The sequence below is a fragment of the Pogonomyrmex barbatus genome, unplaced genomic scaffold, assembly GCF_055798465.1.
Source record: "Pogonomyrmex barbatus isolate J1 unplaced genomic scaffold, ASM5579846v1 scaffold6, whole genome shotgun sequence".
NCBI lineage: Eukaryota > Metazoa > Arthropoda > Insecta > Hymenoptera > Formicidae > Pogonomyrmex > Pogonomyrmex barbatus.
The window spans coordinates 9,221,803-9,238,613 of record NW_028297160.1 but is presented as its reverse complement, the minus strand read 5'-3'; the positions used below and the strand labels follow the sequence as shown (position 1 = coordinate 9,238,613).

The following is a 16,811-nucleotide window of genomic DNA, read 5'->3' as shown; positions in this document are numbered from 1 at the left end:
AAAATCCAGGATTTAAAAATTCAGCGATAGAACGATCGGTCGATCGATTCTTATCGCTGTGCGAATAAACCAAGAATGTTGGATTCATCAGTACATAAGACAATAGATACAGCCTCAAGATATGATTATATTTGTATTTATACAGTCAAGTGTAGTGCCCACACTTTATATACGCGTGTCTCTTTAAAATGTACAGAGAGATATACATATACATAAAATACATATACATACGTACACTAAAGTATTTGCTCATCGAAAGCTCGTAAGCAATGCGCGGAGATATTAAGTTGATAACAAATTTGATAATATTTATGAATGTACGGACAATTTTTATCTCTATTTTTTTAGCTCCAGTCAAAAATACGCACATCGAAAAAAAGTTTTGAACTGTAATCTTATTTTACATCGACTAAATTGCACATTTATTTATCTGACGAAAAAGTAGTGTCAGTAATATTAATATTATGCATTGGTGGAAACAATTGGTGAATTTTATTATACGAGTAAAATTATTTCCTTGATATAAAGAGAGATTCATAAAAACGGGGCAAGAGGCGAAACTTTTCTCGATGTGTGTATTAATAATAATTAATCGATCGCAGAGTAGCCAAAATAACAAATTTATCTCTTTCTCTCTGAACAAGGAATGCAATCCCTTAACAACTTAACATTACAATATCGCGACAAGCAAACATCGTTGTCGATATTATTCACGTGGAATACGATTGCAATGCGTGTCACGCAACGAAATGAAATATCAGCGTTTGCTGCACGTAGCCTCTTAGTTATCGATAAAAACTATCGATTAATTTTGATTATTTTTGCTGGAATCTAGTTGACGTCTGATTCTACCTGTCATTTTATATTTTGCCATTACAAAATTTCAATTCCTTCATTTCCAGATTTTTTTTCGTCGTTACTACTTGCTCTTATTTTCTTTCCTTTTTTCATCTTCGAAAGACCTACTTACGACAATGTATTTGAATTTCTCAAGGAGATCTTACAACTTTGACCTTTATTCTTTTCTTTTTTCCATTTCATAAAAAAATCAGATACAATAAGACGATTGATATAGCGAAATTCATCGCTGCTATCTTTCTAGCTAATGGCGATAATTCGCTTGTCGAATATATCACACAAACAGAGTTGATTACTATATTACTGGATGTACGTGTATGTATATACATTTAGTACATACATATATTTATGATCACATAATGCTCGCTGTTGCGTGTTGAACATTCGCATTGAAGAATCACCAAATGTCATGGATGCGATTTATAACAAGTTTTATATATACTTTGGCTACTATTACACTTGTGTCCAAAGGTCTTTCTTTTTTAATTTCGACAAGCTTAACATGTTAACGTTTCCATATCGGAATAATAAAGTGGTAGAATTGCCACAGATTAAGAACAGTCACGTTATCTCATTGATTTCGCTAACCAGAGACTAGCTAGCTTCCGAAGATGACGATTCGTAATTATGATTTACATATTATTCAATTCCTCTCTTACATGGTGTACTGAGAGAGTAGAATACGAGGGGGAACCATAGAGGTCGGTGCCTCGGGTCAGGTGGTACACCAGGCAAGCACTACCTTTTTGAACGGGACGAAGATTGCTCGATCTGGCTCACTGTTAACACATTTATTCTTGATGAAAGCAAATAATGAAATTGTTTAAATATTCTAATTAAATTATACATTTAAATGCCCTGCTTCAAATTAACACTATAAGAACTACTAAAAATAAAAAAAATTATTTTGAGTGTATCAAAATTATATTTAGAGCAAAAAAGGAATTAATTTGACTTAATAGTTTTTTTTACATTCAAAAGAATTCTTTATACTCTTTTTCTTATCAATACAATTTTTAATTAGAAAAAACATTTAATCTTCTAATTGATATTTTGCGAAATATTTCGCGTTTTAAAAATAGTTTTGCAAGCTTACCAATCGAAGAACCTTCTGCCGTGGAAAGTACCGTCGGATGAACCATTGACATATGGCAGTTCCACGCCCACGTGCGTGTCCTCTCGACCCGGAACGGGACCTACGTATCTCACACGGCCTTGGAGAACTTTGCCCTCTGGCGATATGACCTTTACGAGATGATCCAGTTTGAGATCTCTTGGTATCTGAACACAAACAAAAAATTTGCACAATTATGAATCTAAAATATCGAGAATTATGAATCTAAAATACTGAGAATCTAAATCGAGAATAAGTGAATAAGTGAAATGTAAAAAATTATAAACAAGACAATACCTTTGGTAAATATGGCTTAGCGTCCTGGGGAGGATGCCAATCACGAATCAAATCCGGCTCCGAATGCCTTCGCGCCCGTCTTCGCCTCGCCGTTTGTTTGCTCCAATAATCAGTACTGGCACTCGATATTGTTAGCATAGAATCGATGCTTCGCCGAAGATAATCCTCGGCTTCGTCGATCAATGATTCGGTAGAGTCGCCGCTATTTTCACCGCCGACCGAATCCGAACGCAAATTGGGCAAACTACCACGAGTCATTGGACACTCTGGAAATTGACGATCATCTTTTTTCATTTTAAACTTATTCTATGAATCCTTCTTTTCAAATATTTTCTTTGCGCATTATCGCATCTTTTGATATCGTACCTTGGAAAGTCACTTTGGATCGCGTTCTCTTTGGTGCGTTTTTTGAAGTTCTTGAAGAGATCGGGGGATGTACATGTGTTGGAGAAGACGGCATCGAAGACCACGTTGGACGTGGTGTGGAAGTCGCAACTGGGACTCTCCACGTGTCGAAAGATGCCGCTGTCGCTCTCCAGGAATGCCTTCGCGGAGGACCGCCGACAACTTCGAGACCAGGTGAAGGTATCGACGTTAGAGAGCCGCGATATCGTGAAGGATAGAGATCGGTCGATAGTCGACAGTCGCAGGGACTCGGTAGTCCCGTCGCGGGATTGCAACGAGGCCAGAATCCCGCGGGAGATCCCAGGGATTCGCGCCTGTGGACTTCTGGCGTACGGAGACCGCAGCCACGCGAACTAAAACACGTCTAAAAAAAAATTTATTCCTTTTTTTTCTCTTCTTTTTTCTTGATTTTAATCGCTTTGCGATGCTTTTAGATTCTAAAATTTACTTCTATGTATTATAATTTTTAACTCCACAAATCATAGTTTTTGAACAAAAGTTTCACTCTTACTTAATCCTAATGCTGTAAGTAAATTTTGAGTTAAATTATTTTCAAACACTAAACTCTGAAATAGAGAAAATATTGAGAAAATATTTGTTACGCATTCCCATTTAATATGCGCCACATTTATTACGTGAATGGGTAATATATGTGTTGTTAACAATTTTTATTTCTAACTACATTTCTCTTCATTACAGTTAATTTTTATATTTTAGTCTCACCTGCGTATGTGGATCATGGCACAGGTGATCCGCGCTTCTTGATAGTTCTGGTACCATGCTAGTGAAGCTGATGTCTGACAACATCACTCTTCTAGCCTCTCGGGTTTTATCCGACAGTCTCAATCGACCAGGCACTCCCGTTGGTAGCGCGAACTTACTTGGTAATGTTGTAAAAGTATGCGCAACTTTGTGCGCGAGATAGCTCTCGGATCGCCATTGTGCCGGAAGCGCGGAGATATCCGTCTGAGCACCGGATTCTCGTCGAGCACCGCTACTACGATCCATCACCGGTCGCAACGGAGCAGAATTTTTTCTTCGACTACTAGCTAGAGCTTCTCGATGAATGATAGGTCTAAAAAATAATAATACATCTGTCAAGTATAACAGTAAAAAAAACATATATTAAAGAATTTAATTGGAAATTAATCAACGATAGCTGTTAAGATGGAAAATATAAATAATTACATAGATATCGCAGATTATAAATTTCGTAAAGCTTGTAAAAAAATTTTCTCTTAAAGTGAATTATTTAATATTATTATTTAATATTACAAACCTGTAAGCCGTCGGTGGGGCGGCTAGGGTATTTCTCCTAGCGGTATGTCGCAAAGACGATCCCGCTGTATTTTCTGCATCTTCCAATACACCGCACTTACTAATATCAGTCTCAACCAGGACAGAACACTGCGACCACATCTTATTGAGCCTGGTACTGGAACTTTCGTCGAACCTGTCGACGCTCTCCTCGCGATCGATGCTGGAACTCTGCGAAGAGACGGCTTCCTCGACGGAGCTAGTTTTTTCGTCGTTGCAAACTAATGACTCGCCGTCCGCTGACTTTGTGTACTTAAGTAGGACAGGCTGACCGCCACCAGCACTTGCGTGCTGCCAGGTTTCTGTCTCCGTAATGGAAACCAAGTCCTCCTGCAGGCCGAGATCGCGACAAGTTTCGTCTGTTGTGAATATCAGTTCGATATCATCTAATTCCTCCGATTCGTTTTCCGAATGTTCGTTTGGTCTTGGCGAATCACCTGGCTGACTTTGTCGAGGTGCCTGAGATTGATCTACGTGATCGCTGAACACGGAATTGTCGCCGTCAGAAATGGATTTCAAACTCAAATCTTCAGGGTCCTTATCAGGAATATCTAAATGATCCATATTAATCACATCACCTAGAACAATGAAAACAATAGAATCTAGAATGTTTTAATAAAAAATATGTTTTTTTAAATAAATTTTAGTAATTTTAGTAATATTTTTAATAACTTTTAATACATTATTTTTTTTATATTATTGGTATATTTATAAATCAGAAAAAATTCAATTGTCTTTTACCTGAGATTTCTCGGGATTCTTCCTCTTCCTTACTAGTCGCGTTCGTTGTCAAAATCGGAGATTTGCGATTCTCATTTTGGGAAACATTTAGCATCGTCGGCGTTGCCTCAATAATCTTCGTACTGATCGTGCCTTTGGTAATTTTCGAGGATTTCGATGAATCTTGGAACTTGTCGGATCGGTTAGAATGAGAAAGCGGATCGGGACTATCTTTGTTACTGCTAGTCTCGCTATGTCCAGGAGCTGGTTGATTATCATTCTGGGCATCGGTAACGATTTTCTCCATGATAGTTTTCTCAGAATCCGTCGATTGACTGTAATATAGGAAAATTCGGTGAGTTTGTTGTTGATTTATCGATTAAATCTAAAGTTTACTTGCTGTGCTAACTAAATCATGTTTTGCTTACTCCATATGAGCTTTTACGATGAGTCGAACGTGTTTCGATTGAAGCGGGCTGGTTGCCGCATCAGATGAAAATTCACAACTCCTGCTCAGGATTCTTCGCCTCAGTACGTGATTCTCGAGGGCTAGACGACTCACTGCATCGACGTAATTCTCGCCGGAAAAATTCCCGACGCTTTCCTGCAATCGACGGAGCTCCTCGCGTGACGAGTCTAAAGCTGAACGCAGCGATACGACTGTCTGCATCACAAAGCCAAGCTATGGAAACTTTTTATCTCGACGCGAGGTATATAGCAGTGAAAACAATCACAAAATTCTAATCCGTTATACGTTTCAATAAAATTCCCTTGAATATATAATCTATGATAAATAAATAAAGGTAAATAAGTAAAGGAACATATTCTTTTCTTGAGAGATATTCTATAATTAGAATTTGACCGACGAAATCTGATCTACATCTGGTCTACAACAAGAAATTGTTACAGCTTAAAAATCTAAAAAAAAAATGTTCAACATAAATTAATTTAATTTTAACAATAAATAACAATTAAATAATTTTTTATATAAATTAACAAATATAAATTTTTTTATTATCAATTGTAAAGTTGATAATTATTTCAAGAATTAATCCTTTTTTTTTTACTATATATGTAAAATGATAAAACTTGTTGCCAGCATCAAAAAGTACACAACGAATTAAAAAAAATAGACGGACAAGTGCATGAAATAAAGAAACTGTAAACGAGCAAATGTGTCGTACTTGATGTAAGGCTCGTATGACGTCTAATCCGGGTATTCCCGGTGATGGCAAGGTGCTCCTGTAGAGCCTCTGAAGAGACGATTGGCCAGTTTCGGCTTCCATGCCTCCACCACCCCGCCTAATATTTTCGAGTGGATTCTACTTCTGCCACGGATCATGCCGAATTTGCTGTTGCCCTTTGTCCTGTTTTTTTTTTCTCCGGTAAGATCCTTGTTTTTGAAACGCGAGACAATTGTCAACCGAGCTAAGTCTTCTCACATCTCTTGGCGTCTTTTCGTTCCTCTGTAAGGTATAACATTGAATTCTCAAAAGATCGTTTGAGAAGCATCAATTAAGTATTTTTCATGCCATTTTCTTTTTCTTTTTTAATTTTTTAAGTGATATTTTTCACTTATTAAATGTCAATTTCTTTTTCTTTAAATTTTCTACGATCTCGAGTGTTGTTTTAAATATCAACACGTCAGTTTATTCCACAAGTAATATAAATATTCTTTTACACGGAAATTTTTGCATCCTCCCTGATTTACGAATATAATATCCGAAATAGCTCCAAATATGATAATTGATATCTATTTAATATTTGCAATGTAGCAAATTTTGCAAAATATAAATTCATTGGTAAGTTTCACAATGTTGAAAAATAAAACGTTTGAAGACATAGATTCGAGATATATTCGTATATTTTTTCTAAAAAAAGACAATATAATTCATAGATAATTATAATATTAAACTTTGCGAGGTGCAAAAATAAAAATAAGCTAAAATAAAAAAAAAAGATTCTTCTAAAAAGAAATTACTTATCGATCTCCAGCAGATGTTCGTACAACTTTAACTTTAACTTGAACTGAATAATTGTATAATAAACCGATACATCCCGTTTAGAAAAACGATAAAAAATAATAGCTACAACAAGCCAAGAAAGTAAAATCGATGTTCCGTTAAAAGAGCAAAAAATTATAGCTACGACGAACTAATGCGGGATAAAATCAATGAGTAAGTAAAATTAATTAATTCCCGGGAAATACGGTCGGAGATTATGAATTTTCGCTATAAGTAGGTCTATAAATAGGGAACCCACAAAAATATATTTACCAATAGAATATCATTTTATCAGCGCGATGCGCTCCTCACTTGATTTGCGTCGCATTTCACAGCCGGAAAGACGTTTTAAAGGGCCACTCACCGTGCAGCTGAACTGTCATAAACAATTCATCCGCGAAGGCTCACTGCTCGAAAAGGATTCGTCGAATGTGAATTCGCGAACGGGCTCGGTATTTACGGTATCGGCTGTCCGCGATATTCTAAGCGATTTTTCGTCGACGGAAAATTAATCAAGGACTTATCCTCCCTCATTGAGTCCGCTGTCGGAAAATCGCTGGAAAATCCCTAGAAAATTCGATGTCGTAACTCGCGAGCGATGCGAGACGCGGTCTCCCAGAAGACGCGCGCCGACGAGGAGAGACTCCAAATAATGAAGATTCGTTTTTTTTTTCTCTTTTTTTTTTCACGATCAAAAACGTTGGAGAATCGAGTCGAGCCAAGTCAAATTCACAGACGCCCGTGAAATCGAGTTAGGTCACTGTCACGGAACACTGGGTGTCGATGACAGCTACGGAGATGACAACAGCGATGACAACAGCGACGACGACGACGACGACGATCGACGCGATCGTTCGATCGCGGCAGTTACATCGACGACGACGGGCGCCGAGAGGCGCGATCGAGAGGGTGCGCGAGGAAGGTGCTCGGGGCGAAGTTTCGAGGGGTGGCCGAGCGAGCAGAGGCCGCACGAGTACGGCGTCAATGAGGACGTTCGATCGCCCGCTTCGGCCGCGATCGACCGCTCACGGCGCCGTACGAGACATCGCGGCATCGCGCGTACTCTCGTTACCGGACGCCACGTCACTCGCAGTAACGAGTTGCAGCGGGAGAAATACCGAGCGTTTAACGTCGAGGGCCGATAACACCAAACAAAAACCCAAGAGCAGCCATCCCGGCCAGCTGTCACTGACACTCGCGCGATGCAGACGACGGGACGACGCGAGACGCCTCGCGCCAGGAGTGCCAACGTTTCGCGGCAACGAGAGTTTCTGCGGTTAGGGAAAAAATACAACGCTGCTATATGCGGATAAATTAATGTTGGCGACATTGATTTTTCATCATCAGGTTGGATACTATTGCTGGACGCGTAATCACAAAAAGAAAATTTGTGGTCTTTTTAGTAGCGAAGATCGATGGTTTGTATGCTTTTCGATGTTAAACTTTATGCTTTTTTTTTTCTAAAAAGAATGTTTTCTAAATTTTAAAATAATTTAAAATAATTTAAAATAATTTAATTAAAGTTTTTTAAATCGTTGCTTGATACATATGTCGAATTTATGTTCGTATTCCTACCAATGTAGAAAAACTCTTGAAATTAAAAAAGATACAAAGCTAATTCGAGATTAAATTTAATCTATATAAATAGAAATTTGGACTTTAAGTAATCAATCAAAAATCTTGTTATCTTCATTTTTATTATAGAAATTCTAGCGACAAACAACTCAGCGCACTCTCATTGTTAATACTTCATTTGTCATAGGATTGGCATCTACACTACAGGTATCAAACAGTATATTTTTATTTTGCTTTTGCATATGAAAAGTATTTAGCGATTTTTATTTTTGAATTATATTGATTAATTATAAAAATCTAATTATTTCGATACAATCTCATAAATCGCGTTTGCAACGCCGCACCTAAGTTCATCTTCGATTTTAAAAATTAATTCATTGTTAGCCGGTAAAATATATCTCTCGAAAATCTCTGTCTACTTGGATAAATAATAATTAATATGACGAAAAGTAGCCAAGCATAAAAGCGTCGTCTCCTTTATTTAATTTCTTTCTTTTCATAAAAATCACTTTCAACATATCTCCTCGTCAATATCGACCATCTTGCCGTTTCGCTTTTCTGGAACCGGCAAGTGGCGCTACTGCCGGATCGCAATTGTACGTCGAAAGTTCGTGATGATTTTGACGTCATGAGGAGAAACGTTGATAAAGTTGCTAACGCAATACCGTCACGCGCAGCTCCGTCTTCATGTACATCCGGCACCCTAATCGAATTAATCTAGCATTATCTTTAATCATTTATCGAAAATCGAAAAATCGTCAAAATCATAAGTCTGAATTATAAAACCGAACAAATTTCTCCATCTCTGGGAAAGCTTGACACGTTCGAAATGGCTATCGATAAAAATATTCGCGCATTCGATTCGGGGCGCAATCTCTGGTTATCATCCGAAGTCCGTCTCTGGCGGAAAGCGGCGGAGAAACTGGCGAATGGTAGGGGAAAAGGGAGCGACGGGGCGGTGGGAGGGAGGGGGGAGGGAAAGCGAGATAGACGGTCGGCGGCGGCGAGTCGTGGTCGGCGCCGTGCCTCGTCACGGGCGCACATTGAAATCGGGCGCGGGTGTCACGGCGGTCAGTGCTTGATGCGGGTCGGGCCCGACGTCTCGTACGGTTAGGTATTTCGGCGCCGTGCAGGCGCGACCGTGTCTCGGGGCCCCGTGTTGCGAGGCCCCGACGATTCGAATGGGCGGGGTCGCCGCAGCAGCAGGCACGACCGCTCACCGTACGATGAGGGACATGAAGCGACCTCGGTGTTACTAGTGGTGAGCTGCTCGCTGCCGCCTCCACCGCCACCGTCACCGCTACCACCGCCACCGTCGCCACCGCCGCCGCCGTCGCCGCCGCCGACCGATAGTCGGTCGGTTTTTCTCATCGGAGCGTTATATCGCTACGCTGCGTTATATTAAATGGCCGCGACTCGAGCGTCAGCTACGCCTACGGCAATGACGTCGCTCTGAGAAAAAGAAAAAGAGAGAGAGAGAAAGGGAGAGACAGAAAAAAAAGAGTGAGCCCCGCAGTATACACTTTGCTCCCCGTGGCTCCAAAGGTAGGAATTTTTCCCACCGAAATTTCGGACGCGCGCTCTATGTCTGTCTCTATTTACACTCCCCTCTCTCCTCCCATATCACACGCATACTTACACACACACACACACACACACACACACACACACACACACACACACACACACACACACACACACACACACACACACACACACACACACACACACACAAAACATCGCACTCTTCTTCCCTTGCCGTCTGTACTCTGCTGATCGCTGGCTTCTCTTGATCGCTCTCTTTGTCTCTCTGTATACGCGGCTTTCCCTCCCGCTCTCTCTTTGTCCTTCTCCACGCTCTCTCGGAGTTCCCCTTTCCCCTCAACCTCCTCTTCACTCTTCTGACGCTGTATCGCCCCTATAGGATGCTCCTCGGCACTCGTCGACATTGCACGACGCGTTTTTCCGGTGGAGTCGGTGGAATAAATTCCAAGATACCGTTCTCCGGCGGGCTTCTTTTTTTTTTCTTTTTTAGATGTACTGTATACGCATTGCTCTCCTTTAGCGGAGAATCACCGCCGCCGCCGCCTGGCGTGTTAAGCCTTCCCTCCTCCCTTTGTCTCGCGGCAGGCAGGCAGACAGGCACGACGGTTCGCTTCCACGATAAGAATACCACCCGTGTATATGAGAATTAACATGTAAGCCACCACGCACCACGAGTCCGGCAAGAAAGGAGTGCAGGGAGGAAAAGAAAAAAAAAAGTTCGTTACACCCAAGAGGGTCCCCGTCGCTTCGCTCCGCGCGCTATTGCACCTGCGATATGTGTGTTTTCTGCCTCCGTTGTCTGTCTCCCTTTCCCTTCCTTCGTCTTCTTTCCTCCTGCCCCTCCTGCTTTCGCCACCTACTCTTCTCCCTCCCACCCGCTCCGACGCACATCTGATCCTTTTGTCTGCTGATCGGGATGTATGTACGTGTGTATGTATATACGTATGTATATGTGTGTCGTGTGTCTTTGTACGTACCTGCGGCTGCGCAGCTATATACCGTACCGTATGTTTGTTTGTATACAAATATCCGTTAAACGCGTGCACGCGCGCGTTACGTACGTACATAGGTACTCGCGGTACCCGCTCGTGTACCGTACCAGTATCAAACCGGTGGATCGGGAGAACCCGTACGAGAGCCCGAAAATGGCATTTGCCTAAACAAAGAGAAACAAAGAGATATAAACGGGAAAAGGGAAAAGCGAATGTGCCGAAGTGGAGAGAGAGAGAGAGAGAGAGAGAGAGGGTTATTCGCTCACGACTCGTTACGTGAATATCAATGTTTAACGTAAACGCGCGAGGGAATCACAGTAGAATTCGATCAATTTCAAATTTCAAATCAAGCGGCTACTACTGTCAAGTGAAATGAGAAATGTGAATTTGAGAGAAAGTAGAAATCTTTAAGATGACAATCTGAAAGATTTTTATTTTCTTAGAAAGACGTTGAATCTTTCGAGATGCACGAAGAAAGTAGAAATTAAAGTACGGAGCCGGGAAATACGAATTTAATTTGATTTATTTTTTTTTTTTTTTTTACTCATATTACATCTTTTTTGAAGCACACGAAGAAGCGGTTGAGGTACAAAGTCGAGTGATGCGAGCATTCCTCTTCTCATTTAAATTTTCGAGACGCACGATAACTGCAGGCGCGTTTGCGTCATTGAAACGCATACGAATTTAATTAAAAAAAAAGAAAAAGAAAAAACATATGTGAATATAGACGTAGTTGATTGTGAAATACAGCTTCACGAGAGTCAAATCCGCAATACATCTCACATAATCATTCGACGGCAATATCACCGCGCGTCTAGATAGCGACAAAGAAAACTGGATAATTGCGGAATTGCGGGCGGGGAGGGAGGAAGGAAAGGGAGTTGCTGAAAGGCGACACATATACTGTCCCAGCAGTTGCAGCGTACGTGTTTGTAGTGCGTATTTGTAGGGGCATGCATACCGGGCACGCATTTCCCATCTCCGTCTCGTCGGCTGACGCACAGGCGCGTCGCCTTCTCGCGAGCTTACGTCGTTCACGCTACGCCGTGAGACACGGACGATCGAACGCGATCGAACGCGTACGAGCGAGATTGAATGGCGGTCGCGCGTACGGATTTTCTCCTACGCGAACGGGGAGGTGTACGGCCGTTCTTGTCAATTAACGGTACATCGCCGGCCGTGCATTTAAGCCGCTGACCCTTTAAATCCGTACGCGTGTGACGCCCTTCGATCGATTCTGTGTCGTGAGCGTGTATGCGTGGTTGTGTGTGTGTGTTTGCGCCTCGTATGTGTGTGTGTGTATATATACCGGCCGGGAATTGCGTTTCTGCATACGGGGTGTCCTCTCAGCTAGGGACGCTCGCCGATATTCCGATATTGGAGATGCTATCGACAGCTTTTCATTGATATTTTAGCATCGACGCTTCGCGAATTCAAATTGATGAAAATCTTGGTGCAAAAGGGACGCTACCCTTTTTTTTTTTAACGGCTCGAATTATCGGCTTGAAACGGCTTGAAACATCGTTTGGATTGTTATATACTCTTATGGTTTGTAATCATAAAATTATTCTCTTGGGAATGCAATAAATATTTTTGAGTGAAATTATTCTCAATGTTTATTCATGTAACGATAAAGACTATTCTTTTTTGAAATAAGTGTATCTACTTATAAGTATATATCTGAATAAATTTAAAATAGATTTTGTTTTTATAATATTTGCTATTCAGTTATTTTATTAATTGATGATGACTCGATGAACAGTTGTTATTTTAACTTGGCGTTTGATACTTGCGGTTGATAGGATATCCGGTGTACGTGTACATCCTACATAAGACTTATCAAATTGACCGATACATGCGTCACAGCTCACGTTCTGTTATGTACAGAATTGTAATCGAATTATTAAGACGGAATGCGTTAGAGAAATCAGTTGCTTTCAAGTAATTATGAAAAATTAAAAATCAGCTGCTAGCTAACAAGATTATTAAGTACAAAATAAATAACGGTGGGATTTTTAACAAGTGTATTTTTTGAGGTCGTAAAGCATGAACCGTGCTAAAAATATTCGAGCGTGATTTGTATAATCGAATTTACATTTCTTGCCGATTAAATTTTATCTCATGTAAAATACACGAGCTACAACGTGTTGTCCGACAGAATAGCAAAGTTACACAATTGAGATGAACCTGATAATGTACACTTTGAAGTTAAAAATTCGATTTGGAAGAGAATGATTCTTACTTTCCGAGAGTCCCATGTCTATTCTGTCGATATTCCGGATTTACGGTCTGTCGTTAAATCGCAAATTAAAAACGCACTTGGGAGCACGAATGAAAAATATATAAGTAACAACAGACCAGGAGAGCCTGGTAGTCGTTCTGTACGGTGCGCACACTTATAAATGCATAGAATTTTTCAATAGACGGACCAGAAAGACCGGTGCACACGTAGTAACTTTTAGACGGAAGATCCGTCTAGCGATTCGCAGATTAAGATTTAAATCGTAATTCCGCCGGCTTCCTATAATTGATAAATATATATATATCGATTCACTAAAATTCACTATTAAGAAAAAAATGCAAGGAGCACAATGTCCGACAATTACAAAGAAAATATACAAATTATACCAAATTATACCAAATTATATCAAAAATATATTCCCCTCTTTCCACACATTTTGTTACAAAATTGAGATATAATGCATTTGTTACTGTAAACACGGATGATCATTTTTATATATATTTTAATTGGTCACATTAGTAAAAATTGTAATATACATTGTAAAAAGTCATATTTCGAATCGTGCTGTAGACATGTAAAAATTCCAATGGCTATTATAATACGCTTTCGTTGTAGTTAGTTAACTTTTTTATTACTGAAAAAATTATTATATCAATACAGCAGTTTTTACTTTCAAACATATAAACATATAATAAACGCATCTGTACAAAAGCAACTTCAGGCAGTTAAATTGTTAAATTTTTATCTCATTTCGGTAAAATTTTATTATTTTAATTGTACATTAAAATATCCGGATAATCATAACAATCGTTTTGTGAAATATAAAACGCGCATATATATTTTTAAATACATTGAAAATATCGTCATTCTACAATAATCAATTCAATCAAAATTTTATTATAATCTTTATCATAACATCTTATCTTTCTTCTGAGAAAATAAATTAAAAAAAAAATAGCGATAATATCGTGTTTAGATTTTAAAGATTTGCTTTATCGCGTTTTCCGTTTCATGAAATTAGTTGAGAGCAAGAAAGATTTTGGGACTGTCAGTAAGCTTTACGTAAGAGCACAAGAATTCTACCTATGCTTTTGTGTGATTACCTCAACGGGTAGCTTCGCGTCTGCAAGATTCAAGACGAGGCAGCTGAGAAATTGGCAGACCCAAGTCTAGAGAGGTCCCTTTCGTCCTTTGCCTAATACGTTGTACAAAGGATAGTTGAGCTTTCACGGTAATCATTATATGATATATCTTCATTCGATTTCCCGGGAAAGCGGGTACCGGTTGCTCACGGCTCGGTGTCCGTCGTGAGTTCGGAGCTCACGAATTAAAAACGCAGCTCTAAAAGTTTCATGAAAAATAGGGCCTTTGTAACGACAGCCGCCCACAGACGGAAATTATAGATGCGCGCCGCGCGTTCACCCCCCCCCCCCCCTCCTTCTCCTCGTCATTCTTCTTACATTATGGAGCAAATTACAAGAGCCACTTTGCGCGAGGCGAGCTACGAGCAACGTAATAATTTAGCGGACGATGGATCGCCTATGGGTGCGTCGATCGTCTGCGAACTCCCCCGTGAACTCCGGCGCGATCGAACATCCCCGCGACACAATCGCTGTCCTTTCGAATAGAACGAGTGTACCGGTGCGCGACGTTCCATTTGCAAAAAAAGGCATGGGGACCGGTTGGCTTTCGCGTTAAAACACTGAGATACGGTAGAACGAGTTACGATAGATCGCAACCCTGAAAAAAGCGTACGAGCAACAGTGGCGTCTTCAGTGGCGAAAACACAGTTGATTTTGTTACTTGATCGTTAAAGAATTTTCCTTATTAAGCTCGTCTCACGTTTTAATAAGACTGTAGACAGATGCAAATTGAAGTACGCGATGCGATCCATAAATTTTATGTATTCAATTGTAAAATACTCGACATGTCTTCCGTACCCGATTTCCTGTTGCATTGGAAAAATAAAAACAGGAAAGAGAGGAAGGGGAAGTACAGAGAGATAGGCCTTCTGTTATTCTTTCACCGCGCGATAGGTACGGCCCTGCACGACGCTTTGAAATTACAAAGCACCCACAAGACTGTATGAATACCGTCCCGGAATTATTTGAAGCGACGTTCCCTTCGAAATCGACCCTCTGCCCTTTCTCCTCCACCCTCCTTACCCTCCTTTCAAAGTCTCACCTGTCTCTGAAACGAGCACTCCGAACCGCATATACGAAACGCTTGATGTATGACAATGACCCAACTTCGAAAGCTTGTTTGAAGTCTTTTTTTTCAGAACTTTTTAAACTTCTCTATTAATATGTTAATTGAAGCGGTGAAATCTCTGGATATTTAATTAATTGACTTTCTCATCTCTCAAAATGTAAATAATTTGTAGTCTTGCAGACTATACAATAATACATCACACAACTTTAATCACCTTTTAATACAAAAATTTAATAAAAAACTATCTGGTTTATTTTTTTCACTTTCTACGAATTGACCCACTGTCGAGCGTGACACCAGAGTGCTTCATATGGGTCGATCTATAAAAAGTGAAAAATGCTTATTGATTCATATGTTTATTCATAGCCACGCGGAAGTACAGCCGTGATAAACAGATGGTAGAATAAATTTCGCCGCACCCATGAAACTGATACTCTTAATTACCAGAGTCGCGTCAATTACAACATCGAATTTTTTAATTTTCTTAAACAATTAAGTCTTTTAACTTTATCCACAGAAAAAAAATATATATATATATATATATATATATATATATATATGTATGTATATATATGTATATATATATATATATATATATATATATATATGTTTTTTTCTTTTGTTTTTATTTTTACGAGCGGCTTCGATTCGAGGAGGGATCTCGCGATCCGATCCTCGGCCCTGAGCGACTCGTCGCTGGGCGAGAGAGTAGGGACTGCTCTAACCCGCGCAATAATTTCCCCCTTATTAGCCCGTCGCCCGCGTCGCGATCGATCGAACGTGGATCTCCGCGATCGCGTCTCCGCTCGGTGGTTATGGCAACGCGCGACGCCGCCGGATCTCTCTCGCGAGGACGGTAGAGCGCGAAGAGGCCCGCAGCATGGGAACCGCGAGACGGTACATACATACGGGGCGTCCTGGCATTAGAGCCACACGCGCGTCTCTCTATCTCCCCCCCCGCTCCCCGCCACCTGTCTCGCCGCCTCGTCTCTTTCGTTCTCGGTTTCTCTCATGTGTCAACACGTTTCCGACGCCCACGATGAGTGACGCATGCGCCTCGCGCAACCTTATCAGTCCCTCGCTCTATCTTCCTCCTCCCTCTCTCTACACTGCCACCTCCTTTTGTCCCTTTCTCTCGTTCTCTTTCGAAATACAAGGTGTCCCGTGGGTTCCCCCTTTCGTGTGCTCTGGGTTTCTAATTTCTACTACGGTTTTTCCCAACAGAATTATCGAAGCAGTTTCTTGATATTTTATGGGAGGATAAAAATTTCATGTGAGATAAACTTCAAAAATAAATATAAAGCGGTATCTTTTAGTCTTTTTTTGTACAAGTTTAATTAATTAAACTATTTGAGGGGAATTTGTATGTGAAAGAAAGCACGTCGATGTAAGTCACTCTGAAATACAGAAACTCATTTATTAATCTTGAGCATTGATTTTCGTAAAGGGAGATGTTAGAAAGCACGCCAATAATTGCTATTGTAAGTTGTTACTGCATGAAGTAGAGAATGCATTAATAAATTTTTTTCTCT

General features: G+C 40.3%; 1 protein-coding gene across 4 annotated transcripts; it reads right to left on the bottom strand.

Moving 5' to 3' along the window:
* Window positions 1-107: 107 nt before the first annotated feature.
* Window positions 108-7,970, bottom strand: LOC105431422 (uncharacterized). Of its 4 annotated transcripts, none has more exons than XM_089082535.1 (10): window positions 6,988-7,970; window positions 5,896-6,177; window positions 5,140-5,393; window positions 4,733-5,046; window positions 3,954-4,569; window positions 3,398-3,749; window positions 2,636-3,038; window positions 2,270-2,535; window positions 1,955-2,139; window positions 108-1,654 (listed from the first exon to the last, which is right to left on the bottom strand). In XM_089082535.1, coding segments are annotated over exons 2-10 (2,493 nt in total). In that variant the 5' UTR covers window positions 5,998-6,177; window positions 6,988-7,970; the 3' UTR covers window positions 108-1,653. The 4 variants fall into 4 exon arrangements, with proteins under 4 accessions (XP_088938661.1, XP_088938659.1, XP_088938660.1 ...); XM_089082533.1 differs by having other exon boundaries at window positions 108-1,637; window positions 6,988-7,969; XM_089082534.1 differs by having other exon boundaries at window positions 108-1,637; window positions 7,079-7,969.
* Window positions 7,971-16,811: the final 8,841 nt, after the last annotated feature.